This window comes from Lynx canadensis, chromosome A1 (assembly GCF_007474595.2).
Source record: "Lynx canadensis isolate LIC74 chromosome A1, mLynCan4.pri.v2, whole genome shotgun sequence".
NCBI classification, from domain to species: Eukaryota; Metazoa; Chordata; class Mammalia; order Carnivora; family Felidae; genus Lynx; species Lynx canadensis.
This window is the reverse complement of record NC_044303.2, coordinates 173,325,566-173,337,946: the sequence shown is the minus strand read 5'-3', so window position 1 is coordinate 173,337,946 and position 12,381 is coordinate 173,325,566. Positions and strand designations below refer to the sequence as shown.

The window sequence follows — 12,381 nt, the reverse complement described above, 5'->3', positions numbered from 1 at the left end:
CAATCACCTGGAAAGGCTTTTAAAATACTCCTTCCTAGAGGCGCCTGGGTGGCTCAGTCGGCTGGGTATCTGACTTCAGCTCAGGTCATGATCTCCCAGTTGATAAGTTCGAGCCCCGCGTCGGGCTCTGTGCTGATAGCTCAGAGCCTGCAACCTGCTTCGGATTCTGTGTCTCCCTCTCTCTCTGCCCCTCCCCTGCTCATGCTCTGTCTCTCTTTCTCTCTCTCAGAAATAAATAAAGATTAAAAAAATTTTTTTAAAATACTCCTTCCTTTTCTAACAACATCTGTTTGAGGCTGGATTTTTAAAATATACTTCAAAACAGTGTACTGCAGCAGACGGAATACAGAAACACATATGAGCATCCAGCTTCTTTCTATTAAGCCAGACAAACAAATTTGTGAAAATGAAAATGAGACCAGTCTTCTATTATTTTTTTGGAAAATGTATTTTCCATTAAAAAATTATGTATGTTAACATGACAGGTTTAATATTGTTATTCTTAAATGATTTAGTAACTAAATATTTTTAAACTTTCTCAGCTTTAATACTTATTTTGGTAAATATGAACAGATAAAACCAACAAAAGAAAGCTCTTTTGGGTCCTCAATAATTTTTAGGAGTATAAAAGGTCCCTAAGACCAAACACTTTGAAAACTGCTAATGTAAAGTCTCTAATGGTATGGTGCCTGTAACCCAGTGGGTGCACAGTAAGCAATGGCGATTATTAACAATGATACAGTTCATGGCATGTCTGGATAGCTCTTTTGGGGCATAAATTTCCCACCTCATCTTTCTGTCCACAATTTGGGAATTGCTGGAGAATAACCCAGGTCACCAGGCGAGGCAGCTATCAAGGTCTGCTCTGAGGCTGGATCTAACAGCCAGCACTAAACCTGTTCTCATTTCTCTCAAGGATTCCTTTTAATCCCAAGAGTTTGTGTATGTTTGTAGAGGATTCCCCCAAGACATATGCTGTATTTAACCAGTGGTCCTGCAATAGCTTCCAAATTCTATTCTGAAATGGCCCGTTAGAGCATTCAACTCTCAAGGCACCCAACTCCAAGAGCCTCCCTGTCACCAAGGCAGAAGACAACAGTAGCAGCTAAAATTCTCTTCCAGAAGCAGAGAAAATTATTAATACCCAGCCTACCAAAAGTCACCAGCTCAGTCACTGCCACTTACTCTTCCATTCACCCACTCATTTCCTCCTTCAGTGAACATGCTCAGAGCCCATTCTCATTGTGCTAGGTAGTGGGAAACATCGAATAACATAGAATTTCTGCCTTAAGAACACATGCTTAAACCAGGCAGGTTCATGCATGGGGACATCAATACTCCCAAACTCCCAGATGCCTCATATTCATTTTGGAGAATCAGGCAGGGACACAAATTAAAATAACACGCAATTAAAATTAATGTAACAAAATAATATACAAATTAAAACCAACCAACCAACCTGGGCACTGGGCTTCTCTGCTTCATGTAAGCTTATTATGTGCCTTCTCATGTACCTATCCAATTTGAGTATCTCCTTCTTTTAGCTCCTTTTCCCACCTTGGTCTCTCTTTAATCTCCTGGCTTTCTGGTTGAGTTCACTACTGCAGCACTTTCTGGACCCCGTGTTTCATGACTTGGCCCCAGCTGACCTCTCCATGCTTCATTTCCAAGCTTAACATCTGAGAATCTTAGGTTCTATTCGTACTGCTCCTCCAGCAAATACACTGTGCCCTGGAAACCTCAGCATCTCAGTTCCACTCCCCAGCAAATTTGTACTCATGCCCTAAGATCTTGGTCAAAGGTCAAGCTTTTGCTGGACCAGGCTGAATAGAACTAATTCTTTTACTATAGTACCTATCACACTGCGCCATAGACATATTCTGTCTGTCTCAAACCCCTGGTGGGATGAGGACTCTTTGGGGGCAGGGAGTGCATCTTGGTCATTTAAGTGTGCCTGGGAACCCAGGCTTGGCTTGGACCTGACACATAGCAGGCATTCACTGAATAAATGAATAAATGCTTAAAAGCCCACCTGGCTCACATTTTAGTTGCTCTATACAAAGGACAGAGTCTAAAAACAAGCTGAACTAGCCACTTCCTGGATATGCTATGCTAAAAGGCCTATCTTTGTGACTCTGGGCTACTGATGAGAGGGCATCAGTGTGAAGAATCTCAGACCATTCTGAGGCTGGCAATCAGAGGTACATTTAATTCTTAACGAGGTGATATAAGTGCACCTCAGTGCCCTAGAGCTTTCACCCAAACTCCCACTCAGTCTGTTGTCTCAGTTCCTTCCTGGATGAACAGCTATTTCATATCAGCCAGTTTGTGGAGAATCTTCTCTGGTTGTACAAGCTCAGCCAAGGATAGGGTAACGAGTCTCTCTGACCCCAGTGGCCTTCCACCTGCCCAAGGCTAGCTCATCTGTTGAACCTGCTTTCTGGGTGCAGTCAGCCAAAAGAAGGCCTAAACTGTTGCTTAATAACTTAGAACTTCAGGCAAATCATATAACCTACTCTGTCACCCGAGCATGGATTTCTCATGGGTGGAAGAGTATGAACTTTGGAGATAGACTGTTGTGAGTTCAAAACCCAGTTCTGCCATTTCAGTATTATCTTAATTACTCAATTTCTTTGAGCCTCAATTTCCTCATTTATGAAATGAGAATAAAACCATACTTCACAGAGTTGTGAGGACAGAAGGAAATAAATTATGTAAAGTACCTGGCCTGGGCCTGGCACACAGTAGGTGCTCAATACCCGTTAGTTTCTTTCCTCTTCTGTCCTGGAAGAAATGACAGGGAAACTTACTAAGTGAGACTTGCCCAATCCAAAGTTATTACTTGAAGCACAGGACAGAGGACTAGACAGGTGACCTTCAAGGCCCCTTTGAACCCCCCCATCCACGATCTCTGGCTACAACTTCCTAATAAGACCCTTCCATGTTTCAGGGTCCTTCTTACTATCTAGTTTCCCTATATCACTTTTCAGAGTAGATGAAGAACCTATTCATTTCAGAATGGAGAGAGAACCACAAAAGTTGCTGGAGAGCTGAGAGCCTTGAGGAGGGACTAAAAGGAGATGGCCTAGGACTGCAGCATGTTCATCCACCTACAGGTTGAAGGATGAGTGTGGGAGCAAGGGCACAGAACCAAAGGGTGTAAACAAAGGGCCCTTCCTGGGACACAAGACCTTCTCTCCTTAGTCCTTTTCTGTTCTGCACATCCTGCCAGGAAAAATCATTAACCACTCCTTTCCCCAATATCCATTCTTTCCCCAAATATATAAAGCACCACACCCTCACTGATGTTGTTCCCCTCTGCCTCTTCTTTTTTAGGCACAGTTAGGGTGTTACTTCCTTCTAAGTCCACAGGCAGAATTAACTGCTTTGCTCTGGGATGCCCTAATGCTTTGTTACATACCTCTTGAATAGAGCTTATCGTACGTGTCCCAGTTTTTGAGATCTGTCTTCTCCACAACACTGAGAACACTGAGGGCAGGACCTGTGTCCCATGACTCACTGCATCCTGATCATTCAGCAGAGATGACAGCATGTAATGGGCATGGTAAGAGTTTGGATACACAAGGGAAGATCAGCAGTTGGAGAATAACATTAATGGGGCAACAACTGGAAAACTGGGGAAAGCCTGTTTTTTGTTTTTAAAACTAAGGCTGTTTCTATTCCTGCTTATGGAAAAGCTCCTCTCTCCGGAAGCCCTATTCTTTGAAGAATATCCTAGGCTTCCACAAAGCTCCTCATACCACCCTCAACTGAGCAGTTAGCAGACCCAGCCACATACCAGAATTACCTGGGGCAGTTTAACAACAAGATTCCTGGGCTCTGGACCTAGAGACTCTAATTCTGTAGGTCTGGGACAGAATCCAGCAAAACACGGAGGATCTGATGATTAGTTAGGCTAGGATGAGGAAGAGGTGGAATCAAGCAATCACAGCTACCTCTTCCACTGAGAATTACGTCCTCTCATGCTATCAGAGAACTTACCCAAGAACATGTTTATTTTCCTATTTAAAAGCTTTCATTGATTCCTCACTGCCTGCAGAATAAAGCCCAAACTTCTTGCTGTGGTTTTCTAGAACCCTGCTAACCTCTCCAGCCTGACCTCATGCTACTCTGCCTGAATTGGGCAATTCTCGCCTCTGGATCTCTACATTGCTTTCTTTGTTTAGACACTTTCTCTCACCTTCTCTAAAGGAACTTCTACTCAACCTTGAAGCATCAGCTCTGAGAAATCTTCTATTGGTTATCATATTTGTGCATCTTCAGCACCAAATATCTATAATAATCATAGCTACCACTTGTGCTAAGTGCTTGACATGCAGCACTTGCTGCCCTAATGTGACTCTGGCATCACTGTCATACATGTGAGAAAACATGCTAACAGGGCTAAAACTCTTTGAAAGGCTGCGTACTAGGATCTAGGATTTGAACCGTAACTCAGAGGAAGCGATGCTCTTCTAGCCTAACTACAATTAATACACACATGTGGGCAGGGACTGATTCACTTCTGTATCCTCAGCTAGCCTAGGGTCTGATACAGATCAGGTGTCCATTAGTATTTGCAGAATAAATGAACACCAGATCAGGTGAGAGGGAGACTGGGTGTGATGTGTGTATCACGGGCCTAAATGAATGAATGACTGCCAGCCTGGCCCAGCAGTAGAAGCTGGTAAGCACAAAGTGGAAGAAACCTAACTTTTACTTCTTTTATTTTCATTTGGTTTAACAGCCACTTATTGAGCACATGAGGACCGTGCACACTAAATACCCCACAAATGAGTTAAATATAGCCCCTGCTCTTAAAACTTCTAGGTTCAGTATATAAAGTCGTTAGGATCTTAATAGTTTATCTGATATTAGATATTAAGATAATAGCTCTGGGGATATTTTAAGTAAATTAAAAATTAAAAAAATCTCAGCAGCTAAGTCTTCATCTTCAAAGGCCCTTTAACATTTCTACATAGTGAATCTCTACTGGCTTACAAAGAACCAGAGGTGGCAGGGATCCACCCCTTCTTGTATCATTTCCTACTACTTGCAGTGAAAGTGGCCAGGCTGGGTGGGCAACGATTTTAAGGGGGGAGATTCCTGGGTATAGGGACTATCTTATTTATCTTTGTGCTCAAAATAAAAGCCCTAGCACAGAGGTCATAATGCTTGTTCAGTGGATCAAACATAATGAGATGGTTTCAATAAAGATACTGACTAATCCTGTGCTCCAATCTCTTGAGGGAGCAGGTTTAACTCTGAGCAGTGGGGAACCAGGTCTCTAGAGTCTCTTTAAACTGGGCCAGGCAGGTCTTAGCAGGTGCCATAGAGATGAGAGATGGGAAACACCAGATGAGCTCAACCAGCACCAACTGCTGGTTTACAGTCTGGCAAGTCTCCTGAGGGTTTACTGAGTGTGCCCCTGGACTGCAGGCTGAGTGGTCCAAGAGAGATGGAAAGACAGAAGCAGAGCTGGCAGGCTTTGGATGGCCATCTGGCACAGTTCCCACTATCTCCAACTCCTGCTCTAGCCTTGATGTACTAGGTGCTACGTGGGTTGCTCCATTTTCTTGTGATGTTGCTGATGAGGCTTAGGGAGGGGAAAAAAACATGCCCAGGAACACAAAGCTAGAAAGAGACTGAGCTTGGAGTTCACCCCAAGTCTGGAACATTAAACACTTTCTCACTATTGCCTTATTCAGCTGCTTTGTAAGGTTTTTTGTTCTTTGCTAATAAGGTAGTAACAGTTTTAGTTTAGTGAATGAGGATTTCGATTGTTAGTGAACAGATCAATAAAGTTTAGTGACCTGAAACAATTCTAAATAAGGACTTTTGGGATCCCCAATAAGCTAGCTCAAGGTCCCACATTTAAATGTGCACAAGTAATGCAGGGTGCCTGGATGGCTCAGTCGGTTGAGCATCGAACTTAGGCTCAGGTCATGATCTCACCATTCGTGGGTTCGAGCCCTGTGTTAGGCTCTGTGCTGACACTCAGAGCCTGGAGGCTGCTTCAGATTCTGTCTCCCTCTTTCTCTCTGCCCTTCCCTAGCTTGTGCATGCGCATGCTCTCCCTCTCTTTCTCTCTCAAAAATAAGTAGATAAACTTAAAAAAAAAAAATTAAATGTGTACAAGTAACCAAAGTGAGCGAAAGGGTCTGGATGGAACCAGAGTGGCCTTTGAACCCAAATTCAGAGTAATCATGGCTCTTCCAGCCTACCTGTGATTACTATATACATGTTCTCTGAACCACGAGCCCTTTGTGGGCAGGGACCATGTCTGATTCACTTCTGCATTCCCAGCTAGCCCAGGGACTGGCACAGATCAGGGTGTCCTTCATATCAGGGGCAGACACTACTCAAAACTTCATATTACTGCCTTGCAGAAATTGGGCTCAGTGGCACCAGATTTTTAGAGTTTTAAGACATGGCACAAATCCAGTTTGTAGGAATCTTTTGGCTTTTAAGAAACTGGCTTAAAACAAAACCAAAGCAATATGTGACCTGGGACATTAGAACCTATCTGTGGATTGGAAGTGGTCCTATTCGCTGTTTTTGGCATGCGACAGTGAGTTTCACCTTGCTGACCCACTCTGTGTACACAGAGTTTTAAGTGGCAGTGGGAGACAGAGATCCTCACCACAGGCACGCTAGGGGGCAGAACAATGACTCCAACCCTTTCAGCAGGTGCTTCTCACCAGGGCACAAAAGTCTGCTTCTGGCATTCAGAAACCCCCTCCCTAGCAAAAAAGTGGGGTACAATCAGAAAAGAGTTTGTCAGTTTGTTTTACCTCTTTGTGGCTATAATAAAAAAAAATGCCTTGTAAATCCCACATAGTACACAAGAGTGTCCTTTTTGGGGGGCCAGGAGGCACCTGTGACCTATAGTGGGAGTTATTTGGGCATATGTCATATGAGCATTTGTTTCTTCATCTGAAAAACAGTGTAATCGTATTTATATCCTTCAGTTCATTAATATTTGTTAATCACCAGGCATAGGGGTACAATGGTAACTGACGTGGTTCCTGCACTCTCAGAGTTTATGCAGCAAAAGTAGACTAATAATTAAACCAATAGTTAACTCATCACATTTGTACTAAATGCTGAGGAAAGAACAGGAGTGGTGGGAAGATTAGAAGTATGGTATGTAAAGTGTCTGGCATGAATAAATTAATGAATTTGCAGGTCAGGCAGTGGAGTAGATAATGATGATTATAGCTCTTAGGAAAGCTGCGTCCTAAATAAAAATTAAATGATTAAGCCATTATCCAAAATTTTGGCCATGAATACTATCACCTAAGTGGCAGGGGACCCTAAAATATTGCTGGTCTGAATGGGAAGGAGAGAAAACAACAGCTCCCCTGGCTCTCCCTATCCCAACTCTCTCCTTTTGTTGGACTCCCAGGGTGGCCCAGAGAAGCAAAAGAGGAAAGCTAGAGGGGGGAAGCAGGTTCAGGGTCTAAAGTCAGACCAGGCAAGGGTGGGGTCCAACCTGGGGAGTTGCATCCTTTGGAACCAGTCTCAGCCCAGGGGAGGGGGTGGGGGTGAAGGTGGGGCTTCTGACACTCAATAAGTGGTGACATTTTCATTAATTAAAAATCTTACTGTGATCTGAAACACAAAGGAGACCAGCATCAAAACTAGGTTACAATAAGCACAGGTTCTCAACGGATTCATTCTCTCTCCCATTCACCTAGTTATTTCTACTCAGTGTCAGCAAGGCCCAGGGCTAGGCATGGAGAATCAGAGATAGATGACATAGTCTGTGCCCCTGCGGAGTTCACAGTGCAGTGCAGGGAACAGATACATCAACAGAATGTCTCACTGAAGAATGGGGAGTGCTACCAAAGGGAAGCACAGGGGGCTGTGGGCACAAAGGGGGCACCTCACACAACTGGGAAAGTTAGGGAAGGCTTTCTGGCAATGGTACCCCAAATGACATCCCCACTCACATGCACAATTCCAGAGATTCTACTAGAAGGCTGTCAAGAGCCATGCCTTCTGGCTGCACCAGCCTCCCAGAGTCCCCTGCTGCCCGATGCAGTGTCTGCAGAGCCAAACGCATCTTCCGCCACGCCTCATCCTCATCCGGCGCTGCATCCGACCCTCCAAGACTCCTGCAGGAGCCTGCCTTCCTTGGCAGGCTCAGCCAAAAGACCAACTCAAAACTCTTTTGTCAGAGCAAGCTTAGGGCGAGCCACCCAGCCCCATGTGCCACAACCCTCCCGGAGCAACTGAGGCTCATGTCACCCCGGGCTTGGGCTCTCAGTGAACACTGGCAGGGTACCTCCCATTATCTCCTTTGCTCAAAAGAAAGTGACCTTCTTCCAGGTGGCAAGCTGGAGGCTTTGCGGAATCCTGCTACTACTACTCACTCTTAGCAGGATTCACCAAACCCAGGGATCTCAGGGTTGAGATGGGCCACCTTGTGGGTCAGGGGTATAGAGGGAAGAAAGGGAAGGCTTTGCTAGGTTTTCACTTCAGTGCAGGAGCCCCACTAAATAGTCTTCGGGGCTGCCTGACAGTCTGCTCCAACTGCTATGTTGGGCAGGGAAAGGAGGGAGGCCACAGGAGACATACGCTGGGGGCACACAGCTGCTGAGGGGGCAGTGGCTGCAGGCAGTGAAGGGAAAGGGTGGGGCCGTTCCCAGGGTGGGGGGAGAGGGAAGGGGCTGTAGCCTTCCAGGCCAGAGCGCCCCAGGCTGCTCTGTGGGTAGGTGGTGGAGCAGGTGGGCCCAGGGGGAGAAGGGCAGAGAGCTGGGCTGTGGCCTCAGGATCAGAGCCCAGTCCCAGTGTGGGTGGGTATGGGACCACAAAGTCTAGCCCCTGCTCCAGCCCGGAGGCGGCGGGAGAGGGCAGGCAGCCTGGTCACAGGACAGGACGGGCCATGCTCCGGCTTGGAGAGAAGGGTCCAGCCTCCACTCCCGCCTCGGGGGAGAAAGCCTCAGCCCCAGCCGGTGGAAGATGGTTCATCCCCAAGCTCACCGCGGCCCCGCTCCCGGGAGGTGAAAGTGCCGGAGCGGCCGGACTCGCCTCGCTCGCTCGTACCTGTGGTCCGGGAGCCAACTTGGGCTCGTCCTCCTCCCTGGGGCCGTGGCGGTCCGGCTCCGCGGGCGCCTCCGGGGGCCCTGCACCCGCTCCAGCTTCCAGGCTCGGCGGCGGCGGCGGTTCGGGAGCCTGGGGCTTCTGTTGCCCCGCGGCTCGCACCCGCTCGCGCCGACCCGCGCCGCCGCTCGGCCTGCTCCGCCTCCGAGTCATGCCGCTGCTCGCGCCGATCCCTCGCTCCACACGCGTCGTCGCCGCCGCCGCCGCCGCCGCTCCCCTCGCAGGACAACAGCCAATATGGCGGCGCCCGGCTCCCCCCTCTGCTGCTGCCAGCAGGTCATAGGGCGCGGCGGCCGCGCCGCCGCACTAGCCCCCGAGGCTGCCTGCGCCATTTTGAATAAGGTCACCACCTGAAGTTCTGTAAGAGTGAGAAACTGGTGGACTCCCGGGATGCGACCTGTGCCAGGGAAGGGTGGTTGCTGTGGTAACCGTGCTGTACCGCCCCGGGCCTGTAATAACTGCCTACTAAATGGATGAGTGAATTAATTATTTTCTAGAGTACTTTCACACCCACCATCTGACTCTTTGCAGAGTCGCTCCTCACACGAGGAGGCAGGCATGGTCGTTCCCATTTTGCAGCGGAGAAAAATCGAGGCCAAAAAAGGCGAAGTGGCTGCTCAACATCAGCCAGCCGGAACTCATGGGCCCGTGGATAGTTTGAGGTGAAAGGGACGAGGGAATGGTCTGGGTCTTTTGTTTGCAACGTATGGTCAACTAGGAGTCCAGCGTTCGTTGCTTGGGATAGCAGAGCTCAGACCCCACTCCTGTCCCCAGTCTGGTGGGGAAAGTGGATAGTTAAATACACAGTTACAACCAGTGTGATGAGATGAAAATGACTGGGGCACATACTAGGTCAGTGTTTTCCCAAAAGTTGTGTGCAGGAGAGGATTTTGAGTGGTACACAAAGGAGCATTTAAAAATGTAATAATTATGTATTTAATTGTTAAAATGAGTTTTCCCTACTTTTTTGAATATATGAGATATGCACATGGTGCACATTTTTAGAAAAAGTTTTGAGTGCAATCTTCCTCATGCCAGGGCCAGTGGTACCCTGCAACTATGTAGTGGTTATATGTAGAGTTGCTCTTGGTATCACTAAGAAGACGGAATAATGACATTAGCCTAATTAATGGGAGCAAGGGCTATTTTGAGAAGCAGTGCTACATGGCCTTGGAGCTTTCCTTAAGTGCCAGGAACCTAAACGAAAAATACTTCATCTTAGGTGGCCAGGTGGCTCAGTCATTTGAGCATCTGACTCTTGATTTCTGCTCAGGTCACAGTCCCAGGGTCTGGATCAAGCCCCTGCCTCGTGCTCTGCGCTGAACGTGGAGCCTGCTTGGGATTCTCTTTTTCTCTCCTTCTGCCCTTCTCCCTCACTCTCTGCCCCAAAAAAATGAAAAAGAAAAAAGAAAAATACTTCATCTCATTATGGGGATTAGTGCCATCATCAAAGATTTGAAGGATTTCAGGGTGATTCCCACTACATCAACATGACCTCTTAGTTTGGACAGAATAGAAGCTAGATACTCTTCCCCCCCCCCCCCATTTATTTATTTTTATTGTGGCAAAATATGCCCAACATAAAACTTAACGATCTTAGCCATTAAAATTTTTTTTAAAGTGTTTTATTTTATTTTTGAGAGAGAGAGAGAGTGAGCAGGGGAGGGGCAGAGAGAGGGAGACATAGAATCTGAGGCATGCCACAGGCTCTGAGCTGTCAGCCCAGTGCCAGACACAGGGCTCGAACTCACTGATGGTGAGATCATGACCTGAACTGAAGTTGGACACTTAACCAACTGAGCCACCCAGACACCCCCTAATCTTAGTCATTTTTAAGCATATAGTTCAGTGGTATTAAGTACATTCATATTGTATGCAACCATTACCACCATCCATCTCCAGAACTCTTTTCATCTTGCAAAACTGAAACTCCATACTTGTTAAATAATTACTCCTTATTCTCCCCTCCCACAGCAGCCCCTGGAAACCACCATTCCACCTTAAAAAAAAAAAAAAAATCCCTTTTTCTCCACACCCCAGCCTCTGGTAACCACTATCCTACTTTCTGTTATGAGTTCAGCTTTTTTTTTTTTTTTTTAATACTCCACATATAAGTGAGATCATGCAATATTTGTCTTTTTGTGACTGGCTTATTTCACTTTGCAAAACGTCCTTCAGGTTCATCCATGTTGTTGCAAATGGTAGGATTTTCTCCTCTTCATCCTCCTCCTTCTTCTTTTTAAAGTTTATTTATTGACAGAGAGAGAGAGAGCACAGAGCCCGCTCTGGGGCTGGAACTCAGGAACCATGAGATCATGACCTGAGCCAAAATCAAGAGTTGGGTGCTTAATTGACTCAGACACCACAGGATGTTTTTCTTTTTTAAGGTTGAATAATATTCCTTTATATATATATATATATATATATATATATATATATATATATACACACACACACATACACACACACATATATATATGTATGTATGTCTTTTTATACTTTTTTACATGTATTTTTCATGTGCCACATTTTCCTTATTGATGGAGAAGATAGATTGTCTTTAAGAATTACAGAGCATTATGGCAAACTTATTCTGGTAAGGACTCCAGTTGCAGGCACTTTTTCAGGGTGGTCATTCTTGGATCATGTGGGTGCAGTTGTTGGCCTCTAATAGACAACTGTAGGTCTAGTAAGTGCTTTTTCTTCTATACCAAACCTCAGGAATAGTTTGTGTTCCTCTGGCAGGGGCAGCAGTAAACCTTTACTGTTTTGCTTCAGGAATATGTCACTTTCTGAACACACTTACTTTACAGGAATTTTTTTTTTCAACGTTTATTTATTTTTGGGACAGAGAGAGACAGAGCATGAACGGGGGAGGGCAGAGAGAGAGGGAGACACAGAATCGGAAACAGGCCCCAGGCTCAGAGCCCGACGCGGGGCTCGAACTCACGGACCGCGAGATCGTGACCTGGCTGAAGTCGGACGCCCAACCGACTGCGCCACCCAGGCGCCCCAGGAATTTTTGACCAAATCGCCATTCCATTGGCTATCAGGGTAATCTACTGTGACACTGATGACATCATTCTGATGGGCCTTGAGAACAGGAGGTAGGAGATACCCTAGATGACTTGGTAAGCATGATGTGTGTGCTAGAAGGCAGATAATAAATCTCACAAATATACAGTGGTCTGTCCACTCAGTGCACTATCCAGGGGTCTGGGGTGTGTTGAGATATTCCCTATAAAATTAAGGACAAGTTGCTGTACATCACAC

At 46.2% G+C, this 12,381-nt stretch overlaps 1 protein-coding gene across 8 annotated transcripts in view; it reads right to left on the bottom strand.

The window, feature by feature from the left end:
* Window positions 1-9,346, bottom strand: part of FAM193B (family with sequence similarity 193 member B) — a 31,541-nt gene extending 22,195 nt beyond the window's left edge. For 4 of the 8 annotated variants that reach the window (XM_030326505.1, XM_030326521.1, XM_030326514.1 and 1 more), the window contains exon 1: window positions 9,052-9,346. In XM_030326505.1, the coding sequence (XP_030182365.1) occupies window positions 9,052-9,261 (210 nt within the window). In that variant the 5' untranslated portion in view covers window positions 9,262-9,346. The other 4 variants (XM_030326551.1, XM_030326535.1, XM_030326558.1 and 1 more) reach the window with 4 other exon arrangements.
* Window positions 9,347-12,381: the final 3,035 nt, after the last annotated feature.